This window comes from Lygodium microphyllum, chromosome 12, assembly GCF_053477565.2.
Source record: "Lygodium microphyllum isolate KBCC chromosome 12, Lygodium_microphyllum_v1.1.10, whole genome shotgun sequence".
Lineage (NCBI taxonomy): Eukaryota > Viridiplantae > Streptophyta > Polypodiopsida > Schizaeales > Lygodiaceae > Lygodium > Lygodium microphyllum.
In genome coordinates, this window is record NC_141146.1 from 130,310,752 (window position 1) to 130,331,045 (window position 20,294).

Sequence of the window (20,294 nt, forward strand, 5' to 3'; positions counted from 1 at the left end):
ACACACGGGAGCTGATTGGACGAGCTAGGCTGAGATCAAACGGGTTGACCCATCTGACAGACATGGACAACCTTGGTAGAGAGTATGGATATTGCTTATCAGAAAGTAAAACCTTTTCAAGGATTGCAATATAAGTAAAAGAGGGCAGCTGATTGCCATCGGGTGTGCATTGGAATTTGTAGAGGGTGATCAGATGCTTTTATATTTGGAAAAAGCCAAGCTGAAAAGGTCAAGGCAAGGAGCATTTGTATCCGAAACTAATGCGGTATTATGTGCCATTTAAAGTGTTAGAAAAGATCAATGATATGGCATACATGCTGAGTTTCCCTTAACATTAGAAAATACATAATGCCTTTTATGTCAATCTATTGAGAACTTTCCCTAGGGATATGCTAGAGGATGCATTTGATGAGATTGAGTGTGAGGAAGAGGAATTGGACGAGATCTTGGTACCAGAGAAAATATTGGTTCATGGGAAAAGAAGGCTAGAGATAAGGTTTTCTGACACCCCTTGAATCAAGTTTCATAATTATAAACCCATGGATGTGAAATGGCTAGAGGTTTGAAGTGGCAGATCATCCTTAGGTGTTGCAGCTTTAACTTGATGAATTTAAATTGGAGCTGACATTGGATTGTGCTCATTCATGCTCAGCAGAGCAAGGAGTCTAGAGTATTGCATGATACTTAAGGGGGAGGTAGCAGCTCCACTCCCCTAGGGTCAACTAGCTTAGGTATCTAGTGGTCTTGGATGTATTTTGGTATGGTAACAGTATTATTGCCTATGGTGTACTTGAAACCAGCCTTCCCTTCAGAAAAGGTGGATAATCCCTGATTTAGAATTAATTACAGCAACGAAATCTCAAACAAATAAATAATCAAATGAAAATTCAGCATTTTACCAACTTTGGCCTAGGCTGGCTACGTGAAAAGAGACAAGGTGACACTAATTGGCCCCAAAAACCTTGGCGCCCCTTGTGGTATTTCTTTTCAATTAACTCCAAAAGATGCTAAGATACAACAGAGAAAATGTAGGAAATAAGTTGTGAGGATTAGAACCCTCCAAGTTTTGTCAACCGAAATCTCCTTATATCCTAGCAAATCAGGGCTCAGTCTTTGACAAATCTGAATCAACTTGCTCTCTTTTGCAGCTAGGAACCCTAATCCTCAATCTACCCCTGATTTGAATGCCTAGGGAGCCAAGTTGAGTCGTCTCCTGTTGCATGCAATTTGGCCCTGCTGGAGACCAGGAGATACCTTCCAATCTATCATCGGTTGGCTGAATTACAACACCAATCCTTCATATACATGTGAAACGTGCACCCAAGGCAGCCATGCATGCCCTAATTCTTGTGATTGCATACATATGATACAAAACCCCCTGACAGCAACATTTCAGGCCCAAAATTGAGGTTCTAGATAACCATTTTCTTCACCTAAAGCTGCAAGCACAGATCTCTGTGTCTGGATCAGGCTGAACATGGTAGTTGCAGCCTCAGACAATGGGGAGCAGGCTGGGGAAGATAAAGAAGATGATGGTGACAGCAGCAAACTGCAAAACACAACTGTTTGTTGCCCCTAGAGAAGATGTCGACTGCTGGATACTGAAAATACAGCCTGCAAACGGGCTGGATGCAGCAAACGCAAGCAGCAAGAGAGTCATAGATTGTAGGTGATGGCTGGAAATAGGCGTGTGCAGGCTGGAAACTGCAGTCAGCAGCAAACACAGGGTTTGGAGGCTGAAAACTGGTCACCTGGAGCTGATGCAAGGTTGTTCACCACTACAAACCGAGGTATTTGCCATGGAGGGTTATAGACAGCAGTGGACAAGTGGGCACTAGCTGATGGAGGACCTACAAATGTGGAGATGGACTGAGTGGAAGGGCTGTCTTCTATTTATAGATGAGTGGATCCTCCCAAATTAGGGTTTGGCTAATGGTACAGATACTCTCTAGGAAAGTTTGGTAATTTTAATGAAACTTTGGTAATGAGCATGTTTTGGGGCTGTTTTAAAGAGCTAATAAGTTTATAATGCATTTTGAGCTCGGCACACCCTCTTAGGTCAAAACGGGAACCCCAAAGGGACTACAAAGCATTGCTCAGCCTGCAATAACCCCGAGGTGTCTCATCCCAAAGTAGCTAGGGCATCGGACAAGGGGTATGTCCATTACCCCACCAAGACTACAAAGGTGATGGTTATCTTATCTCAGGAATCCAAAGGGTCAGTGTAGAAAAGTGAAGGTATCGGACAAAGGGTGATGGTAGGCTACCAAGTGGTCTACCAAGACTTGCCAAGGTGACAAAACCACTTTAAATCTTTTTCTTTGTTTCTCTCTGTCCTTTTTTTCTTTTTTTAGAGAGAGTGTGTGTTTGTCTGTTTTGATCCTATCAAGTATCTATACCCTAGGGGGAAATAAAAGGGATGGTCGGATCCAACACATCACAAAATAGAAAGCAATCCCAACCACTTGTGGAAGAATGTATTGAGGGTATATGTGGGATGTTGCCATACGATGGATTGCTATAGAGACTCTCTTGTGAGATTGCCATTTAAGCTATTGTGAATATGGTTGATCCAAAGTTAACCACTCTCTGACATAGATGCATGTTTACGAGAAAGGTTGTAGAATGCCAATGGGGTAATGCAAAATGCCATGCTCAAGTAAAATGCTATGCAAGGCTGCCACTTGTAAAGAAATACCCTAACATAGAAACACAAACAGAAACCGTACGACAAAGCACAGGCTGATAAAAGAACACAGTTAGGGTTAGGGTAACTCAGAGACAATGAGCATAGAAAATAAATAAAGTGATATGACAATGCTCATGCAACAAACACACTCTGCAGTGAATGAATATTGAACCTCGAACTCCTGTATCTCAAGGATCATGGCATGGGTAATGAGCTGGAGAGTGTGTCGAACTTTGAACGGATCCCGAATCGCAGCAAGGCAGCCTCCGGATGTTGAATAATAGTAAATGCAGCTTGTGTATGGCCGGATCTAAAGCAGATGGTAGTCTAGAGAGAGAGTGTGCAGTAAAAGCAGGCTGTAAACAGTAAACATAGGCTGTGGAGAGAGAAGATCAGCTGAACTCAGGCAGAGGAGAGAGAAAATTTGCTGCGACAGGCTGAGAAGAGAGAAAATCTGCTGTGACAGGCTGAGAAGAGAGAAAAACAGCAGCGACAACGAGGAGAGAGAAAACTGAGCAGGCAGCAGCTGGAGAGTGATCAACAATAGTTGCTCTGTTGTAAATAGCTGCAAACTACGGGTGGAAGTCTGGAAACAGGCGCCAGACTATAGATGACAGCAAGGGACAATTGAGATTGCGATGTTCTCTGCGAACTACGGGTGGAAGGTTGGAAACAGGCGCTAGTCTATAGATGACAACAAGGGATAGCTGTAGGATGTCACATTGAATTGCATATCTTCGTGTGTTGCGTTATTTACAGTGTACTTATTCTTATGGCCTGACATATGGTTCTGGTTTATGTTTGCAAAGGTACACTGATTCTGATTGGGCAGGAGATCCTGACACCCAACGTTCCCATGGCGGCTATCTCTTTACTTTGGGCACGGCTCCCATTTCTTAGTCTAGCCCTAAGCAGGAGACGGTAGCGGCTTCCACAATTGAGGCTTGTAAAGAAATACTCTGACACAGAAACACAATAACAATTATATGACAAAGCACAGACTGATAAAAGAACTCAATTAGGGTTAGGGTAACTCAAAGACAATGAACACAGAAAATAACTAAAGTGATATAACTACTGAATATATAATGCTCATGCCGCAAACACACTATGCAATGAATGAATACTGAACCTCGAACTCTTGTATCTCAAGAATCAAGGCAGGGTTAATGAGCAGAAGAGTGTGTCGTACTCTGAACGAATCCCAAATCGCAGCAAGGCAGCCTTCGGATATTGAACACCAGCGAATGTAGCAGTGAGAAGCTGGATCTAATGCAGACGGCAATGAGAAGAGAGAAAGACTATGAACGCAAGCTGCAAGAGAAAGAAAGACTAAAAACCAAAGACACTCATTGTTTGTAAGCTCCCAAGATGTGGCTAATGCCTGGAAGCTACAGAACACAGAGCCCTCAGTTGTCGGCTCGGTCAGAAAGTGAGTCATGTGGTAAAGGCCATTAGGTTGTGCCTCACCGCGAGCAATCATAAACAAGTCTGAGAGTCAAGGATCTCGACTATGGTCATTGTAAAGAAAATTGCTTGCCCCAACTGGCAAAGCTGTTGAACAGTTAACAAGTTCACCCCAAGCTGTGGGACATGGTATACATTGTCCAGCAAAGCCAGATTTGAAGCCTTTTCAGTTGCAAAACTGACGCTATCTTGAGCCTAAATCTTAACCGAGAAGTTGTTTTCTACGCGGACCTACCCGCCGGCTGCATGGACTCAGTTACAGAAAATGTCCTCTATAAGAGTTCTATGATGTGTAGCTCCACTGTCCACAATCCAAATAGGAGCTGAAGTGCTTGGCTATGACGAGTGGACCTCTGTGGTAACCTTGTCAGAAGGCAACTCACAATGTCGACGAGACTCGCATTTGTTGTCTCTATGGAGACGATGTGGGCCTTTGCAGACCAGTCAAACAATCCCTCTGGAGCTGAGAACGTTGTCGACTGAGATGGCTGAGCGTAACTAAATAAGTTTTTCTACAACAGAGCAATAGGTATGTGCATCGAAGGGCTGTCCTTAGGGTGTCCTTTGACAAGTGGACAGTAGGATCAAGAGGCGTGGCCATTGGCCATGTCTGATCCAAAGTGTGCCGTTCCACTAGCTGAAGTGCGTACTTCTGTTGTGACGCAAAAATGCATCCCCTAGAACAAACTACCTCCATCCCCAAAAAATAAGACAACAAGCCAAGGTTTGCCATCTCAAAAGTAGCACTAAGCTTTGCCTTGATGTTTGCTAGGGCAGCAGTATCTGAGCATGTAATGAGTAAGTTGTCAACATATAGCAGGATATAGCTGACCCCCTCTGCAGTAGATTGAACATATAAGTTTGGGTCATAAGGGGTAGAATGGTATCCATGAGTTTGTAAGAACTCATTCATCCTATGGAACCAAGATCGCGGTGCTTGCTTCAACCCATAAAGAGCTTTCTGTAAGCGGAATACCTTATTTCTCAGGTTTTTTGAAGGAAAGCCCGGTGGTTGCTCCACATAGCCTTCCTCCTCCAAATAACCATTTAGGAAGGCACTCTTGACATCCATCTGATATATTGGCCAATCGTGGTAAGTGGCTAGCGCAAGAAGCAACCGAAAAGATGTCAACCGTGCGGTAGGAGCAAAGGTCTCTTCATAATCAATGCCATGCTTTTGTCGAAACCCTTGCACGACAAGGCGAGCCTTGTACTTATCTAAAGTCCCATCAGCTTTTAGCTTGGTTCTAAAAATCCACTTTGTCCCGATGCCTTTCTTGTGGCTTGGACGATCCACCAATGTCCAAGTCTTATTTCGGTCAATACTCTCTAGCTCCTTCTTCATGGCCTTTCGCCGTTGAGGGTGCTGAAGAGCCTCCTGCCATATTTCCGGCCCAAAATGCGCTATGTAATTGATTGTAAACAACGACGCAAATGAAGCTTGAGGAGCAAAATGGGTAGATCTTCTAGGTTCCTCCGGAGTAGAATCCAAAGGTAGGATCCCCGAATCCTGCATGGTCTGCTGGTACCAGCGAGGTAAGGGGGGCTTGGGAGATGAAGAATCTACAGGAATGTGAGGAGCAGGAAGTAGACCAGGTTCAGTAGGCACGATCTCAAATGATGTGGAAGGAGGAATAGGATCGGAATCCGGTGTAGAAGAGTGCACGATATCCCTCTTGTCAAAAATGACGTCCCTCCTAACGATCACCTTGTTGGTCCGAGGATCGAACAAATGATAGGCTTTCACTTTAGAGGAATATCCGACAAAAATAAGGAGATCAGCTCGGGGAGTGAGGTTTCCTATCTTATCATCAGGCGTGTGTGTGTAGGCATGACACGCGAAGACTCTGAAGTGGGAAATGATAGGTTGAGAGCCAGAAAATGCCTCATACGGGGTCCTCTTAGGAAGAGCCACAGTCGGCGGACACCGGCTAAGGAGATACACGGAAGTGTTAATAGCCTCGACCCAAAGGTTCTTAGAAAGCTCTGTTGCGAACAGCATAGAGCGTGCCATTTCCATGACTATCCGATTTCTACGCTCTACGACTCCATTCTGAGAGGGGGAGTTAGTAGAGGTGAGCTGGCGAGAGATGCCATGCTTCAGTAGAAACTTGGAAAACTTGTGAGAAATAAACTACCACCGCTATCACTTCTCATGCAACCTACACGATGACCACTGTGGTTATGAACCAACAGCACCCAAGCAAAAAATAGGTAAAAGTATCGGACTTATGCTTGAGGAAGTACATCCACATGTATTGAGAATGATCATCCACTATCAAAAAGAAGTACAACGCACCATTCAAGGTGGCAGTGGATGTCGGCCCACGAAGATAAACATGAATCAATCTTAGAGGCTTCTCAGCACAATGTGTGGATTGCTGAGGGAATGGGGTACAGTCGTGCTTTTCGAGCTGACAAGCTTTACAGACATTGCGAGTGAGTTTTAGGCAGGGAAGGCCCTTAACCAGTTGACGGTGGGATAACTCATGAAGAGAGTCATAACCAATATGCCCTAGGTGAAAGTGCCAAAGACGCTCATTATTCGTAGGCTCCCGAGATGTGGCTAATGCTTGGAAGGTATGGAACACGGAGCTCTCAGCTGCCAGCTCGGTTAGAAAGTGAGTCGTGGTAAAGGCCATTAGGTTGTGCCTCACTGCAAGCAATCACTAAACCAGTTTGAGAGTCAAGGATCTTGACTGTGGTCACTGTAAAGAAAACTGCTTGCTCCAACTTGCAAAGCTCTTGAACAGATTACAAGTTCAACCCAAGTTGGGGGACATGGTATACATTGTCTAGCAAAGCTAGATCCAGACCCTTGTCAGTTGTAAAACTGAGGCTAGCTGGAGCCTGAATCTTGACCAAGGAGTTGTTTCCTACGCGGACCTGCCCAGCTGTAGGGGCTCGGGTACGGAAAATATCCTCTATGGGAGTCATGTGATGTGTAGCTCCACTATCCACAATCCAAATAGGAGTTGAAGTGCTCGGTTGTGACGAGTGGGCCTGTGCGATAACCTCGTCGGGAGGCAACTCACAGATGTGGATGAGACTTGCATCTGTTGTCTCTATGGAGATGATGTGGGTCTTTGCAGACCAGTTAGACAATCCCTTTGGAGTTCAGAATGTTATTGACTGTGATGGCTGAGCGGTGGCAGTATGAGTTTGACCTTTAAATTGCCCCTTGCCATCACCCTGCCTCTCCTGCTGGGGGTTGCCCGACTGAGGGGCGGGGGTCTGAGACTTAGATTTGGGTGCTGTGCCTCTGGCCTTTGAGCGGCACTCATCGTCAAAATGACTAGCCTTTTGACAATGTTGACAATACCTATTCTTTTTAGGTACATTTTGCCATCTTTGTTTGAGTTGTGACTGGGAGTTTCTTGGTGATTCCCCGAATTGATTTTGTTTTTGATTTTGAGTGGAGGTTTGAGTTTGTTTGCCCTTGCCTTGTTGCCCCTTCTGAGGAAGAGTTCATATAAAATTGATCGAACAACCGTGCATAAGGCAATAGCTAACACTCAAATTCATAGAAAGTAGGCATGGTAGGCTTTGAAACTATATCTTCCACAAAATTGAAGTATTTCCTGGGGAGTTTGTTTAGAAACAATGTGACTTGATCGTCAAAGAAAGTCCCCGTAGTGGAGAATTTGGCAAGAAGTTACCGATACTCAGCCAACTTGACTTTCAAGTCATCTTGGTCAGTGATTTTAAAGAGTTGGAGCTCATGGTTAAGATTGATACGACGGGTGCTATCTCAAGACGCATAGCAGTCAATTAAGTGTGCCCATTGTTTTGATGCTAAGTCAAAATGCTGAAGCTGAGAATGAAACTCAGGCAATAAGCCCTACATCAGCTCAACAATAGTAGAGGCATTCCTAGCCTTCCATGAGCGGACAACCTCGTATGGAACAAGTGCGGGATCGGGTTGGGGTTCCAACCCCTGCACAAGATCCCATACATTCTGGGAGTCACGGACATGTATCATCAAGTTTGACCAAGTTTTACCTGTTAAAACGAGTCTTATCATTGAAAGCATGCTTGGCAGAAGATGAGCTAGAACCATGAGGTGTTGGGAAAGTGGGATAAGATGGAGGTGGAGGATAAGATTGTGGTGGTGGGTGTGTCTAATAGAAAGAAAAAAGGGAAAAAGGTGGGTAGGCAAAAATAGGCCGGGAGTGTCTAGTGAGTGTCGATTTATGCGGAGACATTGGAACATGAATGTTTCCATAAGGTGCCCATGGAGGTGGAAGCACTAGGACACGAAAGCCCTGTCCAAAGCTCGGTTGGGGAAAAGCAGTATGACCAGGAGGTCCACTAGGTAATGCTATATAGTCAAGCTGTGGTACTATAACTGATCCACACTTGGGAGAGATGGGGGGGGGGGGGTGTTGTGCTAAGAATTTCTCTTAGCCACTTAAACAGCCCCAAAACATGCTTATTTTAGGCCTATTTTAGCATAAATCCTAAAACGGGAAGCGGATCGGGAGAGTTAAGTGGGAGAGGATCTAGAACCCTGATTTTCTATAAATTGGCAGCCAGCCCTCCACTCTTCCCCCAATCTCGTTTTTGCAGGTTTCAGGTGTTATCAGCTTGCTACCCACACCCCGTTCGCGGAGGACATCTCAGCCCTTGCTGTCCATCACTGTTCTCTATAGTTTGGCACCTGTTTCGAGCCCTCCACGCGCTGATTGCTGCTGTTTCTGCCTGGTGACTGACTGCTGATAATTTGCACTGCTGTCGTATAGCCTGCCACGTCAGCAAACTGCTGCGTTTGTAGGCCCCAACTGCCATCCTGACAGTTTTCTCTCTTCTGCTGCAGTCGCTGCAGTTTTTTTGTCTTGCAGGCTGTCCTGCCTATGTTTTTAGTCTTTCTCTCACCCGCTGCCTGTGTTTTTTAGTCTTTCTCTCTCCTACAAGTTGTCCTCCCTATGTTTTTAGTCTCTCTCCTGTAGGCTGTCATGCCTGCATTTTTAGTCTTTCTCTCACCTACTGCCTGCGTTTTTAGTCTTTCTCTTTCCTCACTGATGTCTGTATTAGATCGAGCTTCTCACGGCTGCGTTTGCTGGTGTTCGACATTCGGAGGTTGCCTTACTGCAATTCAGGATCCGTTCGGAATACGACACACTCTCTAGCTCATTACCCTTGCCCTGATCCTTGAGATACATGAGTTCGAGGTTTAGTATTCATTCACTGCATAGTGCGTTTGCTACATGAGCATCATATTATTAGTAGTCATAACATTTCATTTATTAATTGTGTTAATTGTCTCTTAGTTACCCTAACCCTAACCCTAACTGTGTTCTTTTATCAGTTTGTGCTTTGTCGTACGGTTTTTGTTTATGCTTCTGTGTTAGGGTATTTTCTTTACATGGTATCAAAGCCTAGTACTCTCTGAGAAACCTAGGCCTTTGATCTGAGAGCTCTTCGCAAGAAGCAAGAACAACAATAGGTTCAAATGACTTCGAACACATCAACACCGATTCTGTCTCAAGAACAGCCTATGTCGAGAACCGAGCGAGAGTGGGCCGATCAGCTTGCTCCACAAAGTTTCGACATGGGAGAAGACAAATCTGAGTACATGGAAGAAAAGATAGGCAAGGTGACCTCTGAAGAATATAAACTGATCATAGCCTATCGACGAAAGAAGATTGAGGAGCTTGATCGAAGGATTGCCCTTCAAGAAAAGCTTCTGAATGAAGATATGCATGATTTTCACTCTTTAGATGTTACGCATAAGTCTGATGATATTGTAGGGCCGTCGAGATCTTCATCAGGGATAGGTCCCCCCTCTCTTGGAGAGCAAGATTCGGAGTATTTTCCATTTTTTCAGACTCTTCCGTCCTCTCCGGTGCAAGGTACTTTTGATTCGTCTTTTGTGCCTTTTTCTTTTACCTCTTTTGTTTTGCAATATACTGGTAGAGATTATGCGAAAGAAAGAGTCCAGTTTGTTGACTACGGAAAAGGTCCTCTTGAGGACTAATTCTTGTATGTTAACACATGCCGAGGGGATTATAAGAAAAAGCCAGGTAACTCTTCTTCTGCCCTTCCTTCTTTTCCGTCTAGTTCACATAATCAGAATGAATTTGATGTTCCTTTCACTTCATTACATGGTGCATAATCTTCACAGTTTCATTTTCAGTCTTTAAATGATAAAACTGAACAAAAAAGAATCTGCACCTCATACACCTCATTTTCAAAACCCACCCATCCCACCACATTCTTCTGCTGCTTCACAACTTCCATTTACACCCTTTACATTTCCATTTCAGACACCTCATGTCGCACCGCATATCATACCGGGGGGTTATGGAAACATAGGTACATCCTTTTAGGACCTCATCCTTCCCTTAGCTGGGTGGTGTTCCACCTACCTCATACACACTTTCGGGATCATTGCAGCTTGGATATCCCACTCAGTCTCTCCTGAGTGTGGATTAGTTGCCTCCACAGTTTGCCTCCATGGCATTGCCTAGTGGACCTTCTGGTCATCCTGCTGTGTCCCAGCCTCACTTTGGACAGGGCTACCATGTCCCAGTGTCTCCACCTACACGGACACCTTATGAAAACATTCATGTTCTAGTGCTTCCGTATCAATCGGCACTCATTGGACACTCACAGTCTCCTTTTGCCTACCCACCTCTTCCCCCTTCCTCTTTCTCTTATCAGACACACCCACCTCTATCATCTTTCCCACCATCATCTTACACCACCTACCCGACACCTCATGGTTCTAGCTCATCTTCTGTCAAGAATGCATTTAATGACAAGACTTGTTTTAACGTCAAACTTTATTACTTGGTCGAATTTGATGAGATATATCATTGACTCACAGAATCTATGGAATCTTGTGCAGGGGTTGGAACCCCAACCCGATCTTGCATTTGTTCCATATGAGGTCGTCCGCTCATGGAAGGCTAGGAACGCCTTCGCTATTGTCGAGCTGATGCAGGGCTTATTGCTTGAGTTTCATTCTTAGCTTCAGCATTTTGACTTAGTGTTAGAGCGATGGACACACTTAACTAACCGCTATGTGGCTCGGGATAGGACCCGTCGTATTAATCTTGACCATGAGCTTCAGCTTTTCAAAATCACTGACCGGGATGACTTGAAAGTCAAGTTGGCTGAGTATCGGCATCTCCTCGTTGAATTCTCCACTACGGGGACTCCCAAGTTCTCTGATAATCAGGTCACATTGTTCCTCAATAAATTCCCCAAGAAATACTTCAATTTTGTGGAAGGAAATGTTTCAAAGCCTACCATGCCTACATTCTATGAATTTGAGTGTCAATTGTTGCGTTACGCACGGTTGTTCGATCAGTTTCATATGAATTCCTCTTCAGAGAGGGCTCTTCTTGCTTATTCTCAGAAAGGGCAACAAGGGAAGGGCAAACCAAACCAAACCTCCACTCAAAATCAAAATCAAACTCAAAAGCTAAATCAATCTGGGGATTCTCAAGGAAACTCCCAGTCACAACTTAAACAAGGGTGGCAGAATGCACCTAAAAAAAAAAGGTATTGTCAACATTGTCAAAAGGCTAGCCATTTTGACGATCAGTGTCGATCAAAGACACGAGCCACAACATCAAAATTTAAGTCTCAGACCCCTGTCCCTCAGTCGGGCAACCCCCAACAGGGGAGGCAAGGTGATGGCAAGGGCAGTTTAAAGGTCAGACTCACACTGCCACCGCACCACCATCTCAGTCGACAACGTTCTCAACTCTAGAGAGCTTGTTTGACTGGTCTACAGAGGCCCACATCGTCTCCGTAGAGACATTTGATGTGAGTCTCGTTCACATCTGTGAGTTCTCTTGACGAGGTTACTGCAGAGGCCCACTCGTCACAGCTGAACTTCCTCAAGCATAAGTCAGATACTTTCACATATTTTTTTGTTTGGGTGCTGCTCGTTCATAACTAGATTGGTCGTCGTGTCGGGTGCATGAGGAGTGATAGCGGTGGTGAGTTTATCTCCCACGAGTTTTCCGAGTTTCTATAGAAGCATGGCATTTCTCGCTAGCTTACCTCTACCAATTCCCCTCCTCAAAATGGAGTCGTAGAGCGTAGGAACCGCACAGTCATGGAAATGGCATGCTCAATGATGTTCGTAGCAGAGCTTCCTGAGAGCCTTTGGGTCGAAGCTGTTAACACTTCGGTGTATATCCTCAACCAGTGCCCGATTGCGGCTCTTTCTCAGAAGACCCTGTATGAGGCATTTTTTGGCTCTCGGCCTATTATTTTCCACTTCAAAGTCTTTGGGTGTCGTACGTACACACACACGCCTGATGACAAGATAAATAAGCTTACTCCCCGAGCTGATTTTCTTATTTTTGTGGGATATTCCTCTGAAGCGAAAGCCTATCGTTTGTTTGATCCTCGGACAAACAAGGTGATTGTTAGGTGGGATGTTGTTTTTGACGAGAAAGATATTGTGCAGTTTTCTCCACTGGATTCCGATCCGCTTCCTTCTTCCACATCATCCAAGATCGTGCCTACTGAGCCTGGTCTACTTCCCGCTCCTGACATTCCTGCAGTTTCTTTAGCTTCCAAGCCCCCTTTGCGAGACCCGTTACCTCGCTGGTACCAGCAGATCATGCGGGATTCGGGGATCCTACCACGGAATTCCTCTCCGGAGAGACCTAGAAGATCTACCCGGCTTGCTCCTCAGGCATCATTTGCAACGCTGTTTACAGTTGATTACATAGCGCATTTTGAGTCGGATACATGGTAGGAGGCTCTTCAGCATCCTCAATGGCTAGAGACCATGGAAAAGGAGCTAGAGAGTATTGACCGAAATGAGACTTGGACATTGGTGGATCGTCTGAGCCACAAGAAAGTCATCGGGACAAAGTGGATTTTTAGGACAAAGCTAAACGCTGATGGGACTTTAGGCAAGTACAAGGCTTGCCTTGTAGTGCAAGGATTTCGACAGAAGCACGGCATTGATTATGAAGAGACCTTTGTCCCTTTTGGATGGTTGACTTCCTTTCGGTTGCTACTCGCGCTCGCCGCTCACCACGGCTGGCCGATACATCAGATGGATGTCAAGAGTGCCTTCCTGAACGGATACTTGGAGAAGGAAGTCTATGTGGAGCAGCCAGCGGGCTTTCCTTCAAGAAACCCTAGGGATTAGGTATTCCGCTTGCAGAAAGCTCTTTATGGCTTGAAGCAAGCACCCCGATCTTGGTTCCATTAGAATGGATGAGTTCTTATAGACTCATGGATTCCATTCTACCCCTTATGACCGGAACTTATATGTTCGATCCACAGTAGAGGGGGTTAGCTATATCCTGCTATACGTTGATAACTTACTCATCACAGGTTCAGATTCTACTGTCATAGCGGAAATTAAGGCTAAACTTAAAGCTACATTTGAAATGACAGAGCTTGGTTTGTCGTTCTATTTTTTGGGGATGGAGGTAGTTCGTTCTGGAGGATGTATTTTTGTGTCACAGCAGAAGTACACACTTCAGCTTGTGGAACAGAACACTTCGGATCAGACACGGCCAGTAGCCACGCCTCTTGATCCTACTATCCACTATCAAAGAATATCCTAGGACAGCCCTTCGATGCACACACCTATCGTTCTGTTGTAGGAAAACTTCTTTGGTTAATTCACACTAGGCGAGATTTAGCTTGCTCAGTTAGCATACTCAGTCAGTATTTCACAGTACCTAGGATGTCACATTGGATTGCATGTCTTCATGTGTTGCGTTATTTGCGGTGTACTTTTTCTTCTGGCTTGACATATGGTTCTGGTTTATGTTTGCAGGGGTACACTGATTGTGATTGGACAGGAGATCCTGATACCCGGCATTCCCATGGCGCCTACCTCTTTACCTTGGGCATATGAGCATGATATCTTGCATCTCCCTTTGCATTACCCCATGCATTGGCATTCTGTTCATGTAAACATGCATCTGTGCACATTTATCCCTTTTCGGTCTTTTGGAGTAGTCAACTCTAGGATCCACCATATTCGTAGCATAACACATGGCAGTTCTCCTAACGGTAGTTTCCCTACCCTTGCTTGCTTGCTTATTTGGCTAGTTTTGCTAAGCCCACCATCCTCTTTTTTGCCTTTCCACATATTCACCACATGATTGACACATACACACACTTGTTCTCATCCTTAGGCACTTATCCTAGTCAGTGCGAGGGATTGGTCCGCTAGTTTTGTGCTTGACTTGGGTTTAAAACTCTCATTATCTTTTCCTATCTGTCACTTAATCGGCCGCTGCCTCTATATTACTTGTGTATTTTTGAAATATTAAAAAAAAAAAGTCCATTGATTCCATCCGTCTTTGTAGGACTTGGTAGGCCCTTGGGCAGCCGCTAAGCACACTTGGTCCGATGCCTTGGCCTCTCTGGGGTGATTACTTGGGCTCCCTTGGTAAAATAACCATCGCCTTTGTAGTCTTGGTAGGACAATGGGCAGCCGACGTGCATCCTTTGTTTGATGCCCTGACTGCTTTGGGATGGGACGCCTTGGGGTAAATAAAAATTTAGGCTGGTCTACTTTTCTCGCCCTATTTTGGGCCTGAGAGGGGGTGTTATGCTAAGAATAGCTCTCAGCCACTTAAACAACCCCAAAACATGTTTATTTTAGGCTTATTTTAGCCAAAACCCTAAAATGGGGAGCGGATCGAGAGAGTTAAGTGGGAGAGGATCTAGAACCCTAATTTTTTATAAATTGGCAGCCAACCTTTCACTCTTTCTCTAATCTCGTTTTTGCAGGTTTCAGGTGTTATCAGCTTGCTACTACTGTCGTACAGCCTGCCATGTTAGCAAATTTTTGCGTTTGCAGGCCGTAGCTGCCGCCCTAACAGTTTTCTCTCTCCTGCTGTAGTCATTGCAGTTTTTCTCTCTTGCAGGCTGTCCTGCCTACGTTTTTAGTCTTTCTCTCTCCTATAGGCTGTCCTGCTGGCGTTTTTAGTCTCTCTCTCACATGCTGTCTGCGTTTCTAGTCTTTCTCTCACCTGCTGCCTGCGTTTTTAGTATTTCTCTCTCCTCATTGTTGTCTGCATCAGATTTAGCTTCTCACTGCTGCGTTTGCTGGTATTCGACATCCGGAGGCTGCTTTGCTGCGATTCGGGATCTGTTCGGAGTAAGACACACTCTCCAGCTCATTATCCCTGCCTTGATGCTTAAAATATAGGAGTTCGAGATTGAGTATTCATTCACTGCATAGTGTGTTTGCTGCATGAGCATCGTATTATTAGTAGTCATATCATTTCATTTATTAACTGTGTTCATTGTCTCTAAGTTACCCTAACCCTAACCTTAACTGTGTTCTTTTATCAGTTTGTGCTTTGTTGTACGATTCTGTTTATGCTTCTGTGTTGGGTATTTTCTTTACAGGGGAGGGGGATACCCAGGCTACAATGATCCCGAAAGTGTGTGAGAAGGTGGAACACCACCCGACTGAGAAAAATATGAGGTCCCAAAGGCAGTGCCTATGTTTCCATAACCCCCTGGTGTGGTATGATGTGCAATATGAGGTGTTTGAAAGGGGAATGTAAATGGTGTAAAAGGAAGTGGAAAAGCAGTGGAAGAATGTGGTTAGATGGGTGGGTTTTGAATTTGTGGTGTGAAAGATGCAGATGCATTTTGTTCATTTTTACCATTTAACGATTGAAAATGAAATGATGATGATGAGGATGCACCATGCAATGTAGATATAGGAACACCAAATTCATTCTGATTTTGAGAAGTAAACTGAAAAGAACGAAGGGTAGAAGAAGAGGTACCTGGCTTTTTCTTATAATCCCCACGACGTGTGTTAACATACAAGAATTGGTCCTCAAGAGAACCTTTTTCATACTCAACGGATTGTACTCTATCTTTCTTATCATTTCTACCTGTATATTGCAAAGTAGAAGAGATAATAGATGAAGGAACAAAAGACGAATCTAAAGTACCTTGCATCGGAGTGGAGGGAAGAGGATGAAAGAATGGAACATACTTCGAATCTCTTTTTCCAACAAGGGGGCCCATCCCCGAGGGAGGTCTCGATGGTCCTGCAATATCATGAGATTTATACGCAACATGTGAAGAGAGAAATTCATGCATAGCTTCATTGAGTAGCTTCTTTTGAAGGGCAATCCTTCGATTGAGCTCCTCAATCTTCTTTCATCTAAAGTCCATGATCATATGATATTCTTCAGTGGAAAGCTTGTATAGCCTTTCTTCCTTGTTGTCAGAAGTGTCTTTCACCATATCGGAACTTTGTGGAGCAAGCTGTTCTGCCCACTCTCGCTCTGTTCTCGGCATAGGTTGTTTTGGAGACTGAATTGGTGTTGATGTGTTTGAAGTCATTTGAACCTACTGTTGTTCTTACTTCTTGTGGAGAGCTTTGAGATCAAAGGCCTAGGTTTCTCAGAGTACTGGGCTTTGATACCATGTGAAGAAATACTCTGACACAAAAACACAAATAACAATCGTACGACAAAGCACAGACTAATAAAAGAACACAGTTAGGGTTAGGGTAATTGAGAGACAATGAACACAGAAAATAACTGAAGTGATATAACTGCTGAACATACAATGCTCATGCAGCAAACATAGTATGCAATGTTTGAATATTGAACCTTGAACTCTTGTATCTCAAGGATCAGGGCACGGGTAATGAGATGGAGAGTGTGTCATACTCTGAACGGATTCCGAATTGCAGCAAGGCAGCCTCCGGATGCCGAACACTAGCAAACATAGCACTTAAAAGTGGATCTTATGCAGACGGTAGTCACGAGAGAGAATAAGCAGTAAACGCAGGTTGATGAGTGAGAAAACAGCCAAACGCAGGCCGTAGATATTGGGCGACAATAGAGGAGAGAGAAAATCTGTCAAACGTAGGCAGGACAGTTGGGCGATAGCTTGTAGGAGCTGGCGGCAGCTGGAGGAGAGAGAAAATTGTTAGTCCACAGCTGCAACAGCAAACGCAGGGGTTGTGGTGACGTGGCGGGTTGTACGGCAGCAGGTCTGTGCAGGAACAGTAGTTGCCTGGCTGGGATCAGCTCCAAACTGTGCGAAGAGGGCTGGAAATTAGGCCTCAACTGATGTAGATAGCAATGGACAGCTTCGGCTGAGATGTCCTCTGCGAACGGGGTGTGGGCAGCAATCTGAAACACTTGAAATCTGCAAAAACAAGATTGTAGGATGAATGGAGGGCATTATATTATAGAAAGTTTGGGCTCTCCCAAGTGGGTTTGTGCTTATGGGACACAGAAACTCTCTAGGATTGCGTTTCTTTTAAATAAACAAGGTTTCTTCATTAATTAAGCAAGTTTTGGGGCTGTTTAAGTAAAGCTAATGCATTTTTAACTCAACATTGGGTGATTTTGCGCAATGCTTGTACGCCTAGGTGGCTTCTATCTCATAGGATTTGCAAGAGCCAAATTGGGACAAGTTGCTAGAGTTTGCCAACTCTCTTTTCGAATTGTATGTTGAGCATAATCATTGAGCTATGCTTGCCTGTGCGAAGGAAGAGATCTTGGACAGACAAGTGAATACTTACGAGGTTCTTTGCTGCTTTTCTGCCTTTCAGGAGCGAGGTGTCATCTTGTTCTTTATGCTTGGAATTCCTATCCTAGCTAGGATCCATCAGTGGTTGATATTTTCTTCTTCAGATTGATGGCGTGGATGAGATTTTTGCTGGTCATCGTGGCTTTTATGAGGTCATGCTTCGTTCTTCCTTGGCCCAAGATTTTCTTCTTCATCAACAGCCCCTCTTTTTTGATAAAGAGTTGGTGCATACTATTTTTTGGCATCCAATGGTAGATTTCCAATACCTACTCAAGTAGGAATGTCGGGTATGGGTGGAAGTGGAGTGTTGCCCAACTGTTTATGGGGCCCTCCTCAAGGATGGGATGGTTAAATTGGGTCTTGTTTTCGTGCCCCTTAGTCTGAAGGCAGCCAACGAAAATCATTTGTGTATGCTATGGAATACAGCCAAAAAGAGCCCAATTGGTTGCGCCTCAACTGCAATGGTATTCGGTCTATTTGGTTTTGGCTCAAGTGCATACTTTCATTGGACACTGCTTCTCCTACGATCAAGTGGGTCACTTTTTGGTAGAATGTCTAGAGATCGAATTGGTTGTACCTCAACTGCAATGGTATGCAGCCTATTTGGTTTTGGCTCAAGTCACATACTTTTGTTGTACATTGCTTCTCCTTGTCAGAGTGAAGCAATGCGGAAGCGAATGACCGTGACAAAGAGTGAACAAAGAGAGAAGAGAGAGAGAGAAAGAGAGTGAAACGCAGAAAATCTGTAGTGAAGAATATTGTATAAGGATGCAGAATTATACACGGGTGCAGAGAAAATATCTGCGTAAGTCTCCACCTCGAGGATCACGATCTGTGTTAGCCCCGAGTGCAATCTCCGTCACCAGCAGGCTGAAATCTATCAAATACAACTGTGGAGCAATGTGCTAGAGAGCTGCTATATATAGCAGAAAATAAATGCCAAATAATGACCAGGTTGGCTGCATTAAATGCAGCCGACTGATGCAGCACTGTCTGACTTGTACCTGTCTGATTGTAGACTTCTGCCATGTGGCATCTGACCTAGCAGTGATGACGTGGCTGCTGACGTGGCATCTGCATGTTTGCTGCACTGACCTCAACCTGCTCTACACACTGTAACACTCTCGAATGGCTGCTTGGCTAGAAAATACATATGTACACAGCCTTATTGAGGAAAATGCTTGTCGGAGGGATGACAATCTCTAACACCCCCTCTCAGATCCTGGACAGGATATAAGATTGAGGGATCTAGCATGTCTCCGAAGAAGAGCCTGGGGAAGCACCTTCGTGAACAAATATGCAAGATTGTCCTCCGTCTTGCAGTAATCCACATCTATGGTCTCATCTAGAAGCTTCTCCCTTATGAAGTGGTATTGGATCTCTATGTGCTTCATCCCGCCGGCATGGAAAATAGGATTCTGTGTCAAGGCAATGCAACTTTCATTGTCGCACCGCAAAAAAGTAGGACGAGTTTGGGGCAGCCAAGCTCCTCCAACAATCTTCGAAGCCACACAACCTCACATGAGATGGAAGACGCGGCCCGATTCTCCTCCTCAGTAGAAGATAGGGCTGCTGTGGGCTACTTCTTGCTACTCCAAGAGATAACACCTGCACCCAAGGTAAAACAATAACTTGAAGTAGACTATCTATGGTCCACATCACTAGCCCAATCCGAATTGCTCCAACCTGCAAGAATAAGAGTTGAAGCACCTGTACCTGCTGGATAATGAATCCCTAACTCGAAGGTTCTCCTCAGACATCGTAGTATCCTCTGAGCAGCCTGCCAATGCTCCTGCCGAGATGCACTCATGAACCAAGCCAAAAGACCTATAGGAAAACATAGATCAACCCGTGTGTTGAGGAGCCAAATCAATGGTCCAATTAGCTGACAGTAGTGGGTAGCATCTACCAAAGGTGGATCGGCGTGTAAAGTGGCCTTCCAGTTTGGATCCATAAGAGTAGAAATGGACCGACAATCCTCCACCTCAAAAGTTACCAAGAGTTCCTAAACATATCTCTGCTGAGAGATTAAAATCCCCCTCTGAGACTGATAAATCTCGTGGCCCAAAAAGAAATGGAGAAGTTCTAACTCCGTCACCTCGAACTTCTGATGTAGGGCTGCCTTCATCTCTTCAACCTTTGGGCATGATCGCCTGTAACAATCAACTGATCAACATACAAAACAAACAACACACGACCACCCTCGGAAGTGTGCACATAAAGCTGCGGATCGCCCTAGAGCGCCGATATCCCAACGTGGCTTGGAGAAACAAATCAATCTTCTCGTTTCAAGCACGCAAAGCCTGCTTCAGGCCATACAAGGCCTTCTTCAACCTGTAAACCTTCCCATCTGAGGAATCAAAGCCAAGAGGCTGCTCGACATAGATCTCCTCCTTCAAATCACCATTCAAGAAGGCCGACTTCACATCCAATTGAAAGACAGGCCATCTTCTATGACTAGCCAAGGCAAGAACAACACGAATAGTCGCCATACAAGTTGTAGGGGCAAAAGTATCATGGAAATCAACACCTAGGCGTTATGTAAAATCTTTAGCAACAAGACGAGCCTTGTGCTTGTCCAAAGAGCCATCACTATGATACTTGGTCTTGAAGACCCATTTGACAC

At 44.7% G+C, this 20,294-nt stretch overlaps 1 protein-coding gene across 6 annotated transcripts in view; it reads left to right on the plus strand.

The window, feature by feature from the left end:
• The window catches only part of HDA14 (histone deacetylase 14), a 205,692-nt gene that overhangs the window by 6,123 nt on the left and 179,275 nt on the right, over positions 1–20,294 (plus strand). The window contains exon 2 of one of the 6 annotated variants that reach the window (XM_087690062.1): positions 15,509–15,587. The exons of the other annotated variants lie outside the window; for them this stretch is intronic. Within the exon in view, the coding sequence (XP_087546188.1) occupies positions 15,509–15,587 (79 nt within the window). The remainder of the gene's footprint in view (positions 1–15,508; positions 15,588–20,294) is intronic. 6 annotated transcript variants of the gene reach the window in all.